Here is an 18,096-nt window from a genome sequence, read left to right as displayed (position 1 = left end):
AGTGTTTAAAGGAGGTTTGCAAAAGTCACATGATGTATTCTAGGTGAACAAGTTAAGTGTCAAAATAGACACAGACTCCATTTATCTTCTATTAAGGAAGAAATTAAAGGGTTGTGCAAAAAAAATGTACAACAGTGTCACTTTTCTGACTTTTCCTTTTGGAAAACAGTCGTTTATATTAAAAAAGAATCATTTATACAATAGGTAGTGGGTTTATAATTAGTATTTTTAAATACATTAATTAGTAAATATTTTTAAATGTATCAGTATTAATGTTATCATGGCAAATACTGACAGATGTAACTTACATAAACAAAAGCTATTTGGGTTCCCCAGTAATTTAAAGCAGTTGAAAACTGCTATACTCATGAAATAGGTAGGGATTCAAAAGGGGAGATTGAATCTATGAGGCGCTGATGCCTTTGCCCATTGAAGAATACAATTTGTATACGTTTCCTCTTAGTTTTAAGAGTCTGAGTAAACACACAAGTAAAAGCATCCCTTTCATCAGTCATTCATGGAAGACTCCCCTCCACTGTGCGCCCGTGATAAACTGTGCAATATGGCTCCAAGGGCAAAGTTAATTGCAATCGTCAGGCAGGGCCTCAGAAGCTGTGAGCACAGAGAAGAGTGCAGTGGTTCTCTCTGGAGGGAGGGGGACAATGTCTGTAGAACCCCCTGACCATGGGACTCAGCCTTGGGCAATGCTTTCAGGGTTCATGGTACCTGACAAGAAATCACTGAATAGAATATTAGTAGGGTTCTTTACACTTCCTCAACTGTAGCACTCTAGTGTTCCCGTCCATTTGGATCATTACAAGAAGGTACCATCAGCTGAAAGGCCTATTCACTTGAGAAATTCATGTCACCTTGTTGTGGGGGCCCTCTTCCAGGCGGTAGGTCACTATCTTCTCATGGAGTCTCCTATAAGGCCACCAATTCCATTCATGGTGGCTCTTCCCCATGATCTAATAGCTTCCAAAGTCCCCACCTTATAAAACCATCACATTGGAGGTTAGGATTTCAACTTATGGACCCGAGGAGGAGGACACAAATATTCATTCCATGTCAAGTAATTCATTTTAAGAAATATCTTGTTTTCATCAACCTCAGAGGACCTGTTAATATCAGAGTTTGCTTGCCTTTTGGCTTTTATTAAGAAGTTTTAGAATTATATGTTCTGCTAAGGGGGATGAAAGAGGAGTAATGCAAGACCCATGCTCTCGGAAAATTTACTAAGTATAGAAGAAGCATGTTCAAGAATTAGGAAGCCTATAATCTCAATGGTAAAAGAAAATTTATTTAGTATTTTAATTTAGTTCAGTTCGCGTCTGCTTCATGTTTTATAGACATTTAATTCAAATTCATCCTGACCCTGTGAGTGAGGGGCTGTGATTTCCTGTTGAAGGGTGAAGGAATGGAGTGCACAACAGAGACCTGTCCAAATCACATGGCCAGAAAGCAGCGAGTGAGCTTAATAGTCATTCTGTTTTCAAAATCCCATGTTCTTTCCATTGTATCATTCTTCCACTGGACGATTTATTGACTGGATTCAATTTATTTGGGTTTATTTTGATCCCTAGTCAGTTCATGGTTCATGAGGAATAACTAATCTCATTCAGAAAGCAAAATGCCACGTGTTGAGTCACAAGATATTCTTTCATGGAACAGGCCGTGGATAAACATTGATTCACGGCAGCATCTCACAGGACTGCTCTCTTAGCTAAGTTGAAAGGCCTCTTTATGCCTAGAAATAGATCCTCCAGCCAGCGCTGGGCCAGGCCTGACTCATGTCATTACCCTGCTGTTAGTCCTGTCTGGGCACTAAACACAGCTTTGTTTTGGAAAACTACTTCTCGCTGTTGCCAGAGAAATTTAATTGAAATCACATACATGTTTTTTTTTAAACAGAAGTTTTGACTTAGAAGAAATTAGTAACATGTTAAGCATTGATTTTTTTTCTTGTTCTACTTATTTTTGAAAGGCATTTCCCTAACACAAGAGAGCAACATAATGTTTTTATTAGAGCATTTTAGTTGTACATAATATTGGGGTTCATTTTGACATAATTATACAAACATGGAATATAATTTGCTCCAATTCAGTCCTTAGTACCTTCTTTTTCACCCCCTCCTTCTCCTGTCTTCCCCTATTCCTTCTCCACTACTCTGATGGTCTTCCTTCTATTTATTTATAGTTTTTTAAATTAGTGCTTTATAGATAAACATAAAGGTGAAATTCACTGTGGTATATTAATACATGTACATAAGATAGTTTGGTCCATTCATTCCGCCATTCTTCCCATTTCCTATCTCTTCTCCCTCTCCCTCAATCTCTTTTCTCTATAGGCTCCACTGGTGGATTTTCTGTTTTCATGAAGTCCCTCACCTGCCTCTCTTGTTCCTTATTTTGGTATAGATTCTGCATATGAGAAGAAACATTCTATCTTTGACTTTCTGAGTCTGCCTTATTTCACTTAGCATGATGTTCTCCAGCTCCATCCATTTATATGCAAATGCTATAATTTCATCTTCTTAATAGCTGAGTAAAACTTCATTGGGTGTTAATACCAATCTTGAGATTCGTTTATATATTTAATATATTTATATATGCTTATATAGTCAATGTTAAAACAGCATATGTGTAAACAACATAATATTTATTAAACAATAAATGCAAAGTCCTCTGAGAACTACGTTGGATCCCTAGTGAAAGACAGATTCCCTGAATATTAACCAAGAATATTATCTCTGTTTCTGAAGTTCAGGATGAAAAACAAAGAATCTCAAGGTTGATGCTTGATTCCATTTTAAAATTTTAGACACGTATTTGAGAATTTCATTCCAGGAGGCTAAAAATCAAGTCTAGATGATTTCATGTTTTACTGCTATTTCAGAGTTTGGGTTTGTTTGACACTCCTATTACCTTTTTTTCTTTTAGGTACATTATTTTGAAAAAGTAACAAACTTCATTAACCAACTGCTACTAGAAAATTGGCATGAATTTTCTCACATGTTAACTGGAGACATTAAGTGGGTTTTATCTATGAGAAAAAAAAAGAAACATTTGATTATTTCAGGAAGACAGAGAAATGTAACTAGAAATTTAACGGTTTAGTATCAGAACACCTGAATTAAAGGGTTGGTTTTGCTAATTACAAGTCATGTGATCTTGAGCTGGGGGTTTGTGCCCACTAAGATTCCATGTTCTCATCTGTCCACTGAGTTCCTAAGATCTGGCTGTCCCAAGGTCAGCTGTCCCAATGACAGCTGACTACATAAACTACATACCTCTGATCAAGTGTCAATAGTGAAACTTCTGATGATGAATACTTATTTGTCTTCTTAAGTTATTTCATCATTGTAAACAGCATAATATTCAAGACACTCTTGTGGATAATAAAAGATTTTTCAGAGGAAGCAAAATCACCCTGGCCCTCTGAGGTTGGAAGCTTAAAATATTATGTTAGTGTTGTTACTTAAAATTACTCTGATGGAAGGATTCTTCATCTAAGCAGCCCATATTAAATTCTGAATGTAATCCTATTGGAAAAATAGAACTACAACATCAGCAATACTCCTTGAGGGCTCTTGTCAATTTGACAGATTTGACAGGCAGACAAATTTAATTTATTAAAATATTCTGTCTAGCATTTTTAAAAGACAAGGGGTTTTTACACTGTAAATGGACTGTTTTCACAGCCTTATTAAAATAAATGCATAAAGTCAGCTGTTTTTCTTTGGAATGCATTAACATGGGATGCAACATTTCAAAAAATTTGCAGTCTAGTAACTGATGCTTATATACCTGAAAATTTTGACAAACTTCTCTATCTTTTCCTATAACTGAAATTGCTCCTTCTTAAAATAAATGGGAATTCCACTCAAGAAAGAGCATTGTGCTTGTGTAGTAGACCAGATCTCATGAAGATATTTCCTGTAGTTAGTAGAGGACTTTAAAAAGCTAGTAAATGCTTTGTGCCAAAGGCCATTGTCAACACATAAACCAGTTCAAGGTTTTTTTGTTTAGTTTTGTTTTTGATTTTTTTTTTTAAGCAGTAGACCTAGGTTTTTATTTTCTTCAATGAAATTCTATTATTTGTATTGAAGGAATACTGCCAAAGTTAATAAGATTTCCTGTTTTTTTTTCTAAAAGGCCATTTTAAAATTGAACATAATATTCTTTGAAATTGAAATATTTGTATCGACTGTGGGCCAAGACCATTTCTTAGAGTTGTCAATTCCCTCAGCGATTGTTCCACCTTGATTACTAATTGGATTTTGGCTGAAGAATCTTGGTCCTGAAATACTTTGCACCTTCCATCTGACTGGCTGGTTTCCTCATGAAGCCTGACGTTTTCATTATTCTTTCCTTTGCCACCTCACCAGCCTCTCTGCACTCTCCTGTGGCCCTGTCCTTCTGTCCATGACCTTGGCCTCTCTCCTTTAGTCCATCACTGGTGTGGATCTAGACTGACTCCAAGAAGCTTTTATGTTTGCACAGCTTCCTTTGGAGAACTTATCCCAACCCTGAAAACTGAATCTAAAAAAGCACTCCATCTATCAATCAAGGATCTTGTCTACAGAGATACACTAGGAGGTGAACTGATTTGTAAATCAAATGCTAATAAGATGCTAATCTTCACAGTTCAAAAGCAAGTGGGCTTTGCTTCTACACATTTAAGTTCTACTTCTACAGACTTTGAAGGACTAAACTCACTCTAAAAGTAGCATTTTACAAAATAGTGACATAGGATAGTCTATTATATTTAAATAATGAGTACAAACATTAATCTATATTCCCAACTATTAATAAAAATCAAAACAAAAAAGCATAATTGTTTTGGAGTCATTATTTATGTTCTCCATGTCAGCCAATGATTTTGATTTTTTGGAGCACACATGTTTTCAAATGCTGCTTCCTTATTTTTAACAAATCATACCTTGGTAATGGTCTATATTCCGGGCCATAGTGGATGAGAGCAAATGGTGCGCCTGTCTCCACCAGATCTGATTCCTGAAGGCCAAACTGTGTATATATCAACTCAAAGGCTTGCCTTTCATAGACCCCAACAACTGTTTAAGGAATTGACCTCTCATTAGAAAATTAACATAAAAGTGCACTTTATCCTACTGTGCTTATAGTGGGAGAGCTACTTTTGAATTAAATTAACTGAGTTGAATCACATCAGCATTGGTTGAGCATCAAATATGAATCAGACACTAGCTGCTAATGAACCAAAGATCAAAATGCCAAGATCTCTGACCCAAAATTAAAATCTATTTCAGAAGGCAATCAGATTCCCATTAACTTAAATAATTGTGTTGGACATAGTTTAGGGGTGGAAAATCGGAATATTAATAGGATGCAATGAATGTTAAGTGTTTGGATAAAATGTTCAGGAACTCAATGGGAGAGGATCAGTTTGGCTTGTGGTTGCTGCTGAAGTGGGTGTTGAAGGAAAAGTGATTCCACAGAGCAGCCAGTATGTGAACCAGGTCCCTGTTAAAACTCAGGTTTTGACCTGTGCCTGAGGAAGGAGGAGGATGGTCCACCTAAATGAAACAGCTTAAGCAAAGGGGCAAAAAGGAATGGCTTTTAGAGGAAGGTAAGGCTCAATACAAGGGTTTTCTAGTAAGAATTACTGCGATGGGTCAGGGAGTGAAGCTTCAGAGGCTGGAGGATGGGGAGGGATGACAGACTGGAACAGAGTTTGCATGGACCAGAGAACCTGGATTTTTATTTATTTGTTTTTATTTTTTAAAGAGAGAGAGAGAGAATTTTTTAATATTTATTTTTCAGTTATCGGTGGACACAACATCTTTATTCTATTTGTATGTGGTGCTGAGGATCCAACCCAGCGCCCCACGCATGCCAGGTGAGCGTGCTACCGCTTGAGCCACATCCCCAGCCCAGAGAGAACCTGGATTTTATCCTGTAAGTTATAGAAAATCCTTAAAAGGCTTTGAGAAAGCAACCAGGGCAGAGAAGATTTGGTTTAGACAGTTATTTTGCTGTTCTGTAGAGGACAGAGTAACTTGCTCTGCTCTTATCTTCTTGTGTAGATCCTGTCTCAGAAAATCATACACAAATAAAGTGCTTGCACGTGCAGGACACGGACTTCTGAGATTGGAATAGTGAGACCTGAAGACTGGAAAAATCTCCTCCCTCATCTCCTCTGGAAATTGTTCTCTGGGCAAAAGCTACATTTGAACAGAATTCCTATTTACCTGAATTTCTAATCCCAAATTAGAATATTTCATATTTCATATTACTCCATTCTTGAGTTCTGATACTATTTTTCTCAAAACGATATTATGTCTTAAAAATCCCAAAATAAAATGACTTTCCTTAGACACTGACAACCATAACCATGGCAAAGACCAGATTGAACTCTATTAAATACCAGAGGATAGTACCTACTTGGAAAAGTTTGGGTGCATCCCCCAAGAGATCTGGGGAAAATATCAAATAAGATATTAATCTAGTTACATTTTTAATGCTCTATTGCATTTCAAATTATTTCAAATTATTCTAGCTGTTCAACCAGCCTGAAGGTTCAAATGCAAAAGACACTGGTTTTTCCATCTCCCCCTCCTCTCCACCCTTCCCCGCTGCTGGAATGTCAGGTACACTGACTATTTTCTTTTTGCATACAGAAGAAGGTATGTTTACTTAATGGAACAATTAGGAGAATTTAACGATCCAAAATGTGAACAGGACATAGGTTTTCAGTAGATTCCTTGATTCCAAATCTTTGGCAGACTAGGGCTCATTTACCAAAGAAGCCCATATGCAAAGTGTCTCGTTTTATCTTTAATTTTTGAAAGTCAATCCTCAGCTGTCTTCTAAATTTGCAACTCTCAAAGCTATCTCACCTAGGAGGAAATTAAATTACCAAGAGGAGAAAAATCTGTATTTCCATGGTAATGAAACTCATAAAGTTCATTCATAAAGAAATGTATATGCTAGTACAACCAGGACAGAAAAACGTTATAAACTGTGTGTGGCTAATCTCTCATCATGTGCTGTATAATGTAATGCAAAGTTAGTTCTTCATCATTGGAGCTTATTTTCTAAACAGCAACTAATTTTCAACTTTATGGTTCTTAGAGTTATGTATAAGTTGAGAGATATACTTTAGGATATTTCTATTATGTGGGGATTACTGAGGCACACCTATGTTTCTCCCTTCCTCAGTTCTTCTTTTATTCACTCAATAGTGAATTCAAGTGCTAGGCCTTGCAACTCCAGTGGCTCGAGAGGCTGAGGCTGGAGGATGTAGAGGTCAAAGCCAGCCTCAGCAATTTAGCAAGTCACTTAGCAACTCAGCAAGAGACCCTGTCTATAAATAAAATACAAAAAAGAAAAAAAAAAAAGGGCTGGGGATGTGGCTCAGTAGTTGGATTCAATCCTCAGTACCAAAAAAATAGTGTAAGTCAGAGTCCTCCCAAACAGACATTATAGACTGGCAATCAGGTAAAAGGGACAGGGTTCAAAGTCATGACAGCATGAATGACAACTTCATCTTTTACAAATGGTCCTATGTGGCCTAATGTTGTAGTGTAGATATGAACTGTCCCCCAAAAGTTCATGTGTGAGACAATGCAAGAATGCTCAGAGGTGAATTGGTTAGATTATGAGATCTGTAACCTCATCAGTTCATTATTTCACTTACATAGATCATGGGTGGTAATTGTAGGCAGGTGCTGGGTATGACTGGAGGAGGTAGGTCACCGGGGCGTGACTTTGGGGTGTATATTTTGTCCTAGGTGAGTGGAACTCTCTTTGCTTCCTAGTTGCCATGTCCTGAGCTGCTTTCTCTTGCCATGCCCTTCCACCATGATGGGCTGCCTCACCTTGGGCGAAGAGCTATGAAGTTGGTTGACCAAGGCCTGAACCTCTGAAACCGTGAGTCAAAATCAACTTTTCTTCCTTTAAGTTGTTCTCGCCAAGTCTTTTGGTCATAGCAATGAAAGCTGATCAAAGCACCTGAGTGTACGCTGAGAACAGGGGAAATGCAGGTGAGTAAAGACAGGCTCACATTGTGGAGGCCCCTGCTGCCCACTAAGGAGCGAGACCTTTACTTTGTGAGTGATGCGTCTGTATTTGGAAAGATCGCCATGGCTGCAGGTGTTTGGATAGAGGAGCTAAAGGGAGGAAGCTGTGTGGACAGCCAGGTACCTAGCGAGGATCCAGATGGGATAAGCAGCAGGTGGAACCAAAGTCAGTGGCAGGGTGATTCTGACAGTGTCTAGAAGATACTCTCCATACGCTCAGATAAAGGATGGTGTGTCTTATAAAATACAACCAGAAGAGTCACGGATAGAGATGCCTGGGATACCCATCTGAACCTATGCACAAACCAATCCTCTCTCAATGATTATGGGGTTGTAAACTCCTCTTTCTGAGGCTTCTCCTGAAATCTATACTTGTCCCTGAACCTGAATCTGGGTTTTGCCTTCAAGCCCACATGAGCAATCTGTCAAGACCTCAGGCTGTGGCCACTCGAAAACATCTGGCTTTCTCAGAAATGGAGAAGTTCTCTGTGTAGAATTATGAGGTAACATACTAGATGTGCAGTTACATTTGAACTTCAGGTAAGCACAATTGAATATAAATGTGACCTAAATATTGCACAGGATATACTTAATCCCCAAACAGTTGTCATCTATATGAAATTCCAATATAACTGATAATCATGTTATTTTTGTTGTTGTTGTTGTTTTCAGCTAAATATGATAATTCTTCCTCTGGGCTTTACCTCACATTGGCTCAGACATCCCAGGCAGACACTTTCACAAGAAGCAGGAGGGGAAAAAGTGTGTGCTGTTGGGAGTTGGGATGCTTTACAAAGCCACTGTCAGTATGACCCCAGGTCTGAGCATCCTCTGGGAGAATCTAAAATCTGAAAAGAGTGGACTTGGGACTGAGCAGAGAACTGATGTTTTGCAAGACTTTTGGAGGGAATTTAGAACAACATATTTGCCAAAGGAAGTATCAATATACTTATAAAAAAAAGCTCTCAAGTGTCCCATGGTGGTATGAGCAGAACATTAGTGTCTCTATCATGGATTGATGGCAAGAATTTTCTTTGGAAGCATGTATAAGAATTGGCAATATATAACATTTGTTTGTTTGTCTGTTTGCTTTAGCATTAAATGAAGGTAGAATTAACTTTTGGAGCATTTATTTTGTGCTAGAATTTTAAGGCACCTAATATCTCATAAGCACCTACCCTTTGGGAAGTTCAGAATTCATGTTCACAAAAAGTAATAAGTTCAGAATTCATGTTCACAAAAAGTAATTGGATTATAAAAGTCATCAGGCATAGCAGTTATTTTTTATATAAATGAGTAATATTTATTTAGAAAAACACCCTCAACCAAACTGCAAAGCTAATCTTCCCATAGAGTTGAGGTTATATTCCAATAAGGCTTTCTCTACATTTTCCGCAAGAGCTTCAATAATAAGCTTCCTTCTGAAGGAATAATCTTGTGATTTCATGCAAGAAAGATTTTTTCTTTGAGGTGAATGAGATACGAAGTTGTGAGAAGTTACAGTCAGAATTATTAGTTTGCTTTCCCCTTTCTGACCAAATGACAAGAGAATATATTCTTGTTTTCCTGGAATCCTTGATATTTTTTTCTAGAAGCAAACTGGATATTCCAAATGCCTGAAATCATTCAGCCTAAGCCTCACATTGTGTGTTTATGTAGCTGAGGTGCTAAAACCCTGCCAACTTATTAAGTTCTTTCTGTTTCACTCTGCAGGTGAACCAAGTGGTGTGCTTTCCAAGTTTCCTGGTGATCAAGTTACTGGAGAGCTGCCCTAAACTTGTATTTAGGGAGCATTTACAATGTGCCTTGTACCGTCAGCCATCAGAGAGAATGTTACAGGACCATAGCCCAGGAACCTGTCAACTGGGTGTTCTGCCATCAAAAGCAAGAATTGAAGAGTCTCCTTCAGCAACAAGTACAGGAAAGACTATTATTTTTTTTCCCAATATATTCAAATATTTAAACCTCTTATAGTGCAAGTCTGAATGTGATAAACTTTCAAACTTAAAGGTAAGCTTTGAGTTATGAAATCAGAGAATTATAGAAATTATTGAATTGTTGAAAATAGGGTTCTAGATTTTCTCTAGGGTGTTCAGTTAAAACAAAGCACAGCCATCCCCTGTGGAAAAGCTGTTAGCTCATATCATCCCATAACCTCCCACTGCATCCTGGTCCCTGTTTTCCAACTGCTTCCCAACCTTTTCAGTTTCCTTTGAATTTCATATTATTATTATTATTATTATTATTATATTATTATTATTATTATTATTATTTTATTTTATTTTTTTAGAGAAGCCATGTCCATACTTCAAAAGTGAGATTAAAGCTAACCCTATGGCGTTCATAGTTTCTCCTTGTTGCTAATGTTTAGTTTCAGGTGTAACCGCTTGCTGTGCAGTTGCCCCTTAGCTGTTTCTGATCTCCAGATCTTTTAGACCCACTTACATAAATCTCAAAGTCACTCTTCATTTTGTTTTAAAAATTCTGTATGTTTATGAGTGTGTACAGATGTAATATGCATGTATATAGTATGTATATATTTACATATGTGTTCATATGCATGTAAATATACTTAACAAATGTGTATATTCTGCTAATAACTAATACTTTTCAACAAAAATAAATTGGCATGCATTTAAGATAAACATTCTCTAAATGAAATTCTTTATATTTCAAGAGACCTGGAAACCTATATTTTTGAATTGCAGACTTTTTGTGTGTGGCAAATATTAACTAGATTTTCTTCCATTATTTCAAAGAGAAAATCTGGTTGCAGGTAGAGGTGAAGCTCAGTAGTAGGGCATGTGCTTAGCATCTGAGACCCTGGGTTCAAACCCCAGCAACGGGGGGTGGGGTTGTGGAGGGGGGACAGAAAGAGATTTGACTATTTGCATGTGATGCATTTGGATAAAGAAATTTAGGTGGCCCTATTACGACTATGCAATTTATTGTTAATCTAACTGAAACTTGACCCTGCTCCTTTCATTGATCAGATGATGAACACATTTAACTCTCAGGGATGTTGAAAGCATACAGAACATAAGTAATCAATAAAGAGATGTTTGAAGACTGTTAGAATACACTCATGATTCAGGTAATGAATTATTTTGTAAACATCAATAACATGCTTTTCTAAAAAAAAAAAAGTCACTATTCAAAAAAAAGTGTTCACCAAAGAAATATGATACATAAGGGAAGAAAAATAAGACAATTAAAAAGAAATCTAGTGAAATCATCTGATGTCACTGAGCTGACAACCCCGCTTTTGTGTTTGATTTTATATCTGGCACAGGTATTTTCTAACTGCAAGTTGATTTATATGAATCTTTTAAAATGCTGTTATGACAGGGACTTAAAAGTTTTAAATGTTTTAAAATATATCATTGGGCTCATTGATATATTTTTAAATTAAAAAATAAATGCAAAATATGTAACTTCTACAGGATTTCTCTTTTAAAAGAAGGAATACCTTATAGAATATCATCATTACAGGCTCAGAAACTATGCCCAGTTCTCTTCTCTCTCTCTCTCTCTCTCTCTCTCTCTCTCTCTCTCTCTCTCTCTAACAAGAAAATAAGTAGTAAAGCACTCTTAGAAGGATCTGGCTTTTTACTTTTTTTTTTTTTTAGTAGTAGTAATTTTCTTTTCAGAACCGCCCCCTGAAAGTGGAGACAGAATAGAGGGAACTTTGCTTTGTACTGGAGAAGGTTGAGCAGAAATACTTTCTACTTCATGGTACCTCATGGACTATGCACTGTCGTCCCCTGAGGACAAGTAAGACTAGAATTAAATTTCTGGCCTTTATTAAAATATGAAGAGACTTGTGGCTTAATTTCTGTAACTTTGGTACAATTTAGAAATAGTGCATTCACCCCTAATAAAAGTAGGGGTGCCCTTGCCAACTACCAAAGGAACTTTCATCTTCTTGGATTTCAGTAGCATCCTTAATAACACCCTGAAAAACACACACTTTTTTTCCCCAGGATAAAGCACCTAGATGTATTATTATTGTTAGAATTATTTTGCTATTAGTTTTTACCAGCATTGAGGAAGAGATGATAATTATTTCAAAAGGAATCTGAGAAGCCTTAAAAATCTTTCAAGTTTCTTCCGTAACCAGTGTTTTATAATGGTGAATCTGTAAGAAGTATTATTACCAACCAAATTCTTAATAGACCAATACAATAATGAAACTACTTTAACTGCCCAACTCTTATTTTATTGCCATCTAGTTTCAGGAATTCTGAATCTGGTAAACAATTCCTCAATTAAAATGACACTCTCTTAAGAGAGACATTAGATTAAGTGCCATCAGAGGAAATAAATTCCAGCATTAGGTTAAGATAGAGACTGATTGATTTCTTTTGCAGAACTCTGACTTTTTGAGTGACAGGTGGAAGACAAAATGTCAAGAAGGACTCCTGTTAGAACAAGTGCTTAGGATGGTTTTTAATATAGCAGGGAGCCAAGATACAGTAGTAGGACACAGTAAAGAATATGGAGTATGTGGATACAATAAAGAATTTTGGTTTATGATCTGCCATCTGTTATTGAGAAGAATAAGTTAGGGAAATAGATGACTTTCAGTTCTCCATACATGCAAAGTTAAGATAGTTATTATAAAACTTTTGCTGTTGCATGTGCTGAAAGAGAAGCATATACATTTAAACATTTTCAAAAAATAAATCACTCAGTAGGCTTAAGAAAAATACTTTAGTTCATATTTCATTGATCCGACCTTTTGATTCAAGGTCAGGAAATGAATCCAGAATAAAAACCAACAAAACACAAAACAAAACCACACGCACACACACACGCACACACACACAACAGAAATGAATCATTTACCATGGAAAAGGCATTTCCAGTCTCAGCTAACCTCGACTAGTTTTTATTGCATTATTTTTGAAATGCCAGAAACTGGCTTTTGGCCATAATATTTGCTGTCCAACTAAATTGTAGCTGTTATTATGCAATTGATTGCAACAATTAGCTAAACACCATTATTTGACAAATTCCCTCAAAAGAGACAGATGCTGTAAGGTGTCTTAATACACAGAGCCAAGTCACAATCAGTCAGTAACTAACAATCAGTCAGACTGGGGCTGCAGCCCAAGGACAGAAGTTTGTAAACCCTTGCTCAAGGAATGAGTTTCATACAACCTTAAGATTTTGGAAAATATATTTTTGTCCCGATTCTTCAAGTTATTCCCTGTTTTCAGGAATGAACTGGGGGACTAGCTGAAGAAGGGGCAGGGAGTGGGGGGACACACAAACTCTAGATTCCTTTTTAAGGAGATCAGGAGAAGAGAAAAAAATAGAAATGCAAATGTGAAATGGTAATGATACACAACATGGAGAAAAGAACCATCATGGAACCTGCTAGTGATTTCCACCAAAGCAGTAAACCCTTTAACTAACAGAAATTCAGTACAATATACACATTAATCAACAACTCCACCATTACTAGGGCTGCTTTTTAAGCCAAATAAAATAAAATAAAATAAAATAACTACAATATTCAAAAACAGAATTCTCATACGATTTGAGAAAGAATAGAGTGAAAAGGCAAATGTTAGCTAAGCTCTTAGCTAAATCCACTCTTAATGGCCCCCAGTATTTAAACTATCATGGATTAAAGCCATGAAAATAAAAATTTCAATTTGAAATTTTATTAGCATGTTGCTAAAATGGTCAATAAAAACATCAACACGATAGGCTTTGTTGACATAGTTGGAAAACTGCTCTCTCGTTTTTTCAAACTTGATTTCCTTTTCCCCAGCTTCTAAGATTTCTATGTTAGGAAAAGCCAAACTAAATATACTGGCTATGGTGTTGTCATAATGCTGGTTTCTGGAATGTTGCCGTGTCCTCCCCCTCCCACTCCTCCAATCCCTTTAAAAATATGACTATTTTTGAAATGCAGCCCGAGGAGGGAGTAATCAAGGGTTCAGAACAATAAGCGCCCTTCTGTACCCATTCAAGTTCCCAGACACCAGGTGAACTATCTCCTTTTCCCGGGTGGGGCCCGCTCTCCACATCAAATTAGCCATGCTATTGTCCTCCCAGACCGGAAGGCTTCCCTTTCTGCCAAGGAGGGAGACTCACAGGCAAATGCGGGTGGGGTGGCGTCTGCTCCCTCTGGTGCAAAGAACAGGAAGCAAAAACTATCTAGCTTAGCCCAGAGCCTGGAATAAAGTCAGGAGACCTGGGGCTGGAGAGCTGGAAGAGTCCCAGGCAGCCTCAGGATAACCCAGAGTCCCGAAGTGCTTTCTCACAGAACTATTCACAAGTGCACAAGGGGCAGGCTTGATTTCTTGGAAATCCTGCATTCTGGGGACACATTCATACAGGAGGTGAACGGTGCCCTGAAAAGACCAATCCTCGCCTCCGACTGGCCTGTCTGTGCACATTTGGGGTATTGAAGGTCCCTTTTTAGTAATGGGTAATTTCCCTGTCAGGTGCAAGCCACTGACCATTGACTCACGGGAAAGGTCACGTCCCTGCTCTCCTCTACCCGTTTCCCTTCTCCCTTTACAACTCAAGGGAAAAGCACTCTCTGGGGTCTCCCAACACCTTTACCACCACTGAGGCTCTCAGCGAGGCGCGCGCAGCTGCGCCCTTTCAGTCCCAGGGTCAGTTCCTGAGACTTCCTGCCGCTGGCCGGCGGGGTGCAAGGGTGCAGCCCCTCGCACAGACCACCGGCGGCTGACGCACGCGGGGGTGGGTTGGGGATCAAGAACTGCCAGCCGCGAAGCCCGCCCGGCACAGACTGGAAGGGAACCCGGCGCTGGACACAGGCGGGGCAGGCAGGCTACTCCTTGTCGTCCACCAAGTCGGCCAGCTCCTGGAGCACTCTCAGGCGGCCACTGGCGTCGATGCGGCGCTTCTCGCGGATGAGGTCTTCCAGGCTGTGAAACCGGGCAGTGTGGATTTTGTTTTCCCCCAGATGCACCTTAAGATAGTACTGCTGCTGCGGGGGCTGCGTGGCGGCCGGCACCTCCCCTCCGGCTTTGAATTCCCGCTTGCCGAAGCGGCACCAGGCGGCGAAGCTTTCCGAGTTCGTCCAGCAGATCTCCTCGCTCTTGAGGCCCAGGTGGCCGCAGGCGTTCTGCACCACCAACTCGGCCACCAGCGGGCGGTAGCGGTACCAGCTATTCACCACCCGGCCCACGTTGGCCGCGTCCGCCTCGTACAGGCTGTCCTGGCGGATCTCGCCTTGGTGCAGGTGGATAATGTGCCCACCGCCCACGTACACCGCCCAGTGCGGGACCGGCGCGGGCGGCTCCCGAGCCGGCTGTAGCCACAGCAGCTCCAGCAGGTCGCCGGGCTCGCAGAGCGTTGGCAGCGCGGTGACAGCGTAGACGCTCAGGTCCGCGCCCTGAGGGCCGCCGCTCACTTTGGAAAAGATGCATTCCTGGCCCCGAAAGGCGGAGAACTGAGTCTCGTTAAGGACTAGTTGGTGCAGCAGGTGGTGGTGGTGGCGGCTAGGGCTCTCTGGGCAGGGGGTGCAGCCTGGGGGGGCCTTCACGCCAAACTTGTCGGGTTGCCCGCGTTCGTCCAGGTCCTCCTCCTCATCCGAGAAGAAGTAGGCGACCCCGACCCGAAGTTCGTCCTTCTCAATCCCGGACGGGTCCCCTGTGGGCAACTCGCTGTAGTTGAGGTGGGTGATGCGGTCCAGTTGGTTGCCCATCAATGACGCGGCGAGGCGAGGGCCAGGAACTGGGATCTGCGAAAGAAGAGGAGAAACAGACACCATCAGAGTCGGGGGACTCTAATGTCCCTCCAAGATGGACAGTGCCCCTGGGACCTGCTAGCCCGCGCACGCCCCGCATTATTGTCACCTGCGCCAGCCGAGTTCCCTGTGCCTCCCTGTGGTGGGGAAGGAGGTACAGAAGCCACCAGTCCCGCGGGCCAGAGCGGACGCCACCACACCGCCTCCAACCCTGTCCGGGAAGCCTATTCTAACTCCCACAAGAGAAAATGCAGGCGGGCTGGAGATGATGCGAAGTCCCAATAGGGAGAACGTGGACTGTGGCAGCGTAGGAGACAGACACCCAAGGAAGGACAGAGGGTGGGTTGGGAGGCAGAAGGGACGTCTAAGGCCAGAGAGCTTGAAGAAAGCTGAGCCCACATTTAAGTCCCCACCCGCTCTAGCCCACCTCCCAGTTTTGCCCTAGGTTGTACCCCACCCCTGACCACGGTTTATACAATGACAATCGGACACATTCCCAGGTATTCACTAAATGCCAGCAAAATTCTGCACAGTGACACTGACAAGCTGGTACATACACCCACAATGACAAACCCTCGCGACGACACATTGGCACACTTAGATGCCCTCCCCCCATTCGTACACAATTCCAAACCGAGCTTGCACCCTTGCTAATGCGTGTATACTCAAGCACCCGGGCACACCTGCCCACGCAGGCAGGTGCACTCTGCCCCTTACTTTGCCTGCTTTTAACCCAGCAGAGCCAATCGGATTGCGCCAGGGCGAGGCTGCTCTAAAATAACCTAACAAAGAGACCGGGAAGCCAGTGCAGAATATTAGTGCAGTGTGTGTGTGTGTGTGTGTGTGTGTGTGTGTAGAGGTTTAGTTTCAGCCCAAATACCCCTTTCTTCCTACCCAATACAGGATCCAAACAATCAGTCGGGAAAAAAAAAAAAAAAAAAAAAAACGTTTCCGAGGCAAAGAATGCCGCCTCTCCGTACCGGTGATTTCCCTGCTCCTGAAACCCCAAACTCCGTTAAAGTCTCCTGGTCCCCATGGGTGCTGCGGAGACGGCGGTGGCGAATGGGTCCCGGGCTGCGCGTGAGGCTGTGGCTCAGCTCTACCCCTCGCCGAACCCTGCTTTGCTGCTGTGCCTGGCGCCGTACCGGTGCGCTCCTGTCTTCTCTAGCTGCAAGGGTGCTCCACCTGGGCAGTCGGGGCTGGGCTGTGCTTTCCTACAGCCGCGCGGACGACTCTAAGTAGCCTGAGCAGCAGCTCCAGGGCCCGCCCCGGAACTCGCTCATTGGCTGGAGTGGGTGCCCGGGCCCTGCCAATCTCAGCCGGAGGGGGAGGGATCAGGGGCGGGTCTCTGGTGCGCTCCACCTCGCCCGGCCCCCGCGCACCCGAACGCACACAGCCCCCAGGAGCGTAGGTGTGAGCGCGCGTGGGGAGCGCTAGCTAGGCGCCGCGCAGCTGTACTGCTCTGCTGAGCGGTGTCACCCGCGTCCCTAGTCTCCTCCGAGCTGATTGTAAATGAGCTGATTGTAACACAGTCCGCCCGCGTTCCATGTTCCCTGTTCCGAAGGACAGACTCCAGGAGGGAAGCTGAGTCTGGGGGTGGAGAGGAAAAAAGAACAAAAAAACACCATGTTCGCATCGCATCTTGGCCCAGGCTCTGCGGGTATTCGCGGGCAGCGAGCGAAATCGCCTAAGGCGGTGCGGGGTCTGTGCTGGGACTCTGGAATCTCAGTTCCTGAGGACCCTTGGGCTGCTCCCTGGCTTAAAGACCCTTTTTCAGCCAGGCACAGATGTTTTTGAAATTGCGCTGGTGGTGTTTAGCTCCTTTGCTTTCAGCCAAATGAAGGTGCTGACCCGGTGCTGGTGCCTGGTTTAAAAGGAGAGAGGTGTCAGTTGCGACCCAATAGTCTGAGTCTTGGCCGGCCTCTTCCCTGACTCTGCCTGGTTTTGTCCTCCATTTGTTTCCCCCTATGAAAGGGGTGCATCGCAAGTGCCCACAGTAGGACTTGTGTTTCCTAAGCCCCAGAATCGCCATTGGTAAGGGATTTTTGTTTGGTTTTGTGGGAGAATGGTATCATTCAGTAATTCCTGACTGCGTTTCTGGATGAGAACTTCATGAATGAAAGACCCCTGGATATTGGATGCTAAAAAACGACGGTCACAATACAGAATTTTAGACCAACAATTTTCGGAGTTGGGACGTTAAGCCTCAAGAAGTTCCTAGACTTCGGTTCTAGTCTCCATGCTGCTTATGCTTAAGACGGGACTTATGCTATTTATTTATTTATGCCGGGTATCAAACCC

General features: G+C 41.6%; 1 protein-coding gene across 2 annotated transcripts; it reads right to left on the bottom strand.

Moving 5' to 3' along the window:
* Window positions 1–12,494: 12,494 nt before the first annotated feature.
* On the bottom strand, window positions 12,495–17,033 carry Lratd1 (LRAT domain containing 1). 2 transcript variants are annotated; one of them, XM_046441289.1, is made up of 2 exons: window positions 16,941–17,033; window positions 12,495–15,789 (listed from the first exon to the last, which is right to left on the bottom strand). In XM_046441289.1, exon 2 carries the CDS (start codon window positions 15,751–15,753, stop codon window positions 14,875–14,877), a length of 879 nt encoding a protein of 292 aa, XP_046297245.1. In that variant the 5' UTR covers window positions 15,754–15,789; window positions 16,941–17,033; the 3' UTR covers window positions 12,495–14,874. The 2 variants fall into 2 exon arrangements, with proteins under 2 accessions (XP_046297245.1, XP_046297246.1); XM_046441290.2 differs by having other exon boundaries at window positions 16,776–17,012.
* Window positions 17,034–18,096: the final 1,063 nt, after the last annotated feature.

The sequence above is a fragment of the Marmota monax genome, unplaced genomic scaffold, assembly GCF_021218885.2.
Source record: "Marmota monax isolate L192 unplaced genomic scaffold, Marmota_monax_Labrador192_F-V1.1 WCK01_AAM20220418_F8-fsc00010, whole genome shotgun sequence".
NCBI lineage: Eukaryota > Metazoa > Chordata > Mammalia > Rodentia > Sciuridae > Marmota > Marmota monax.
The sequence above is the reverse complement of the archived record's forward strand: the minus strand, read 5'-3'. Positions and strand labels throughout refer to the sequence as shown.

What these genes read in the sequence shown, in the direction of transcription:
- Lratd1 (XM_046441289.1), bottom strand. Translation starts at nt 15,753, where the DNA reads ATGGGCAACCAACTGGACCGCATCACCCACCTCAACTACAGCGAGTTG.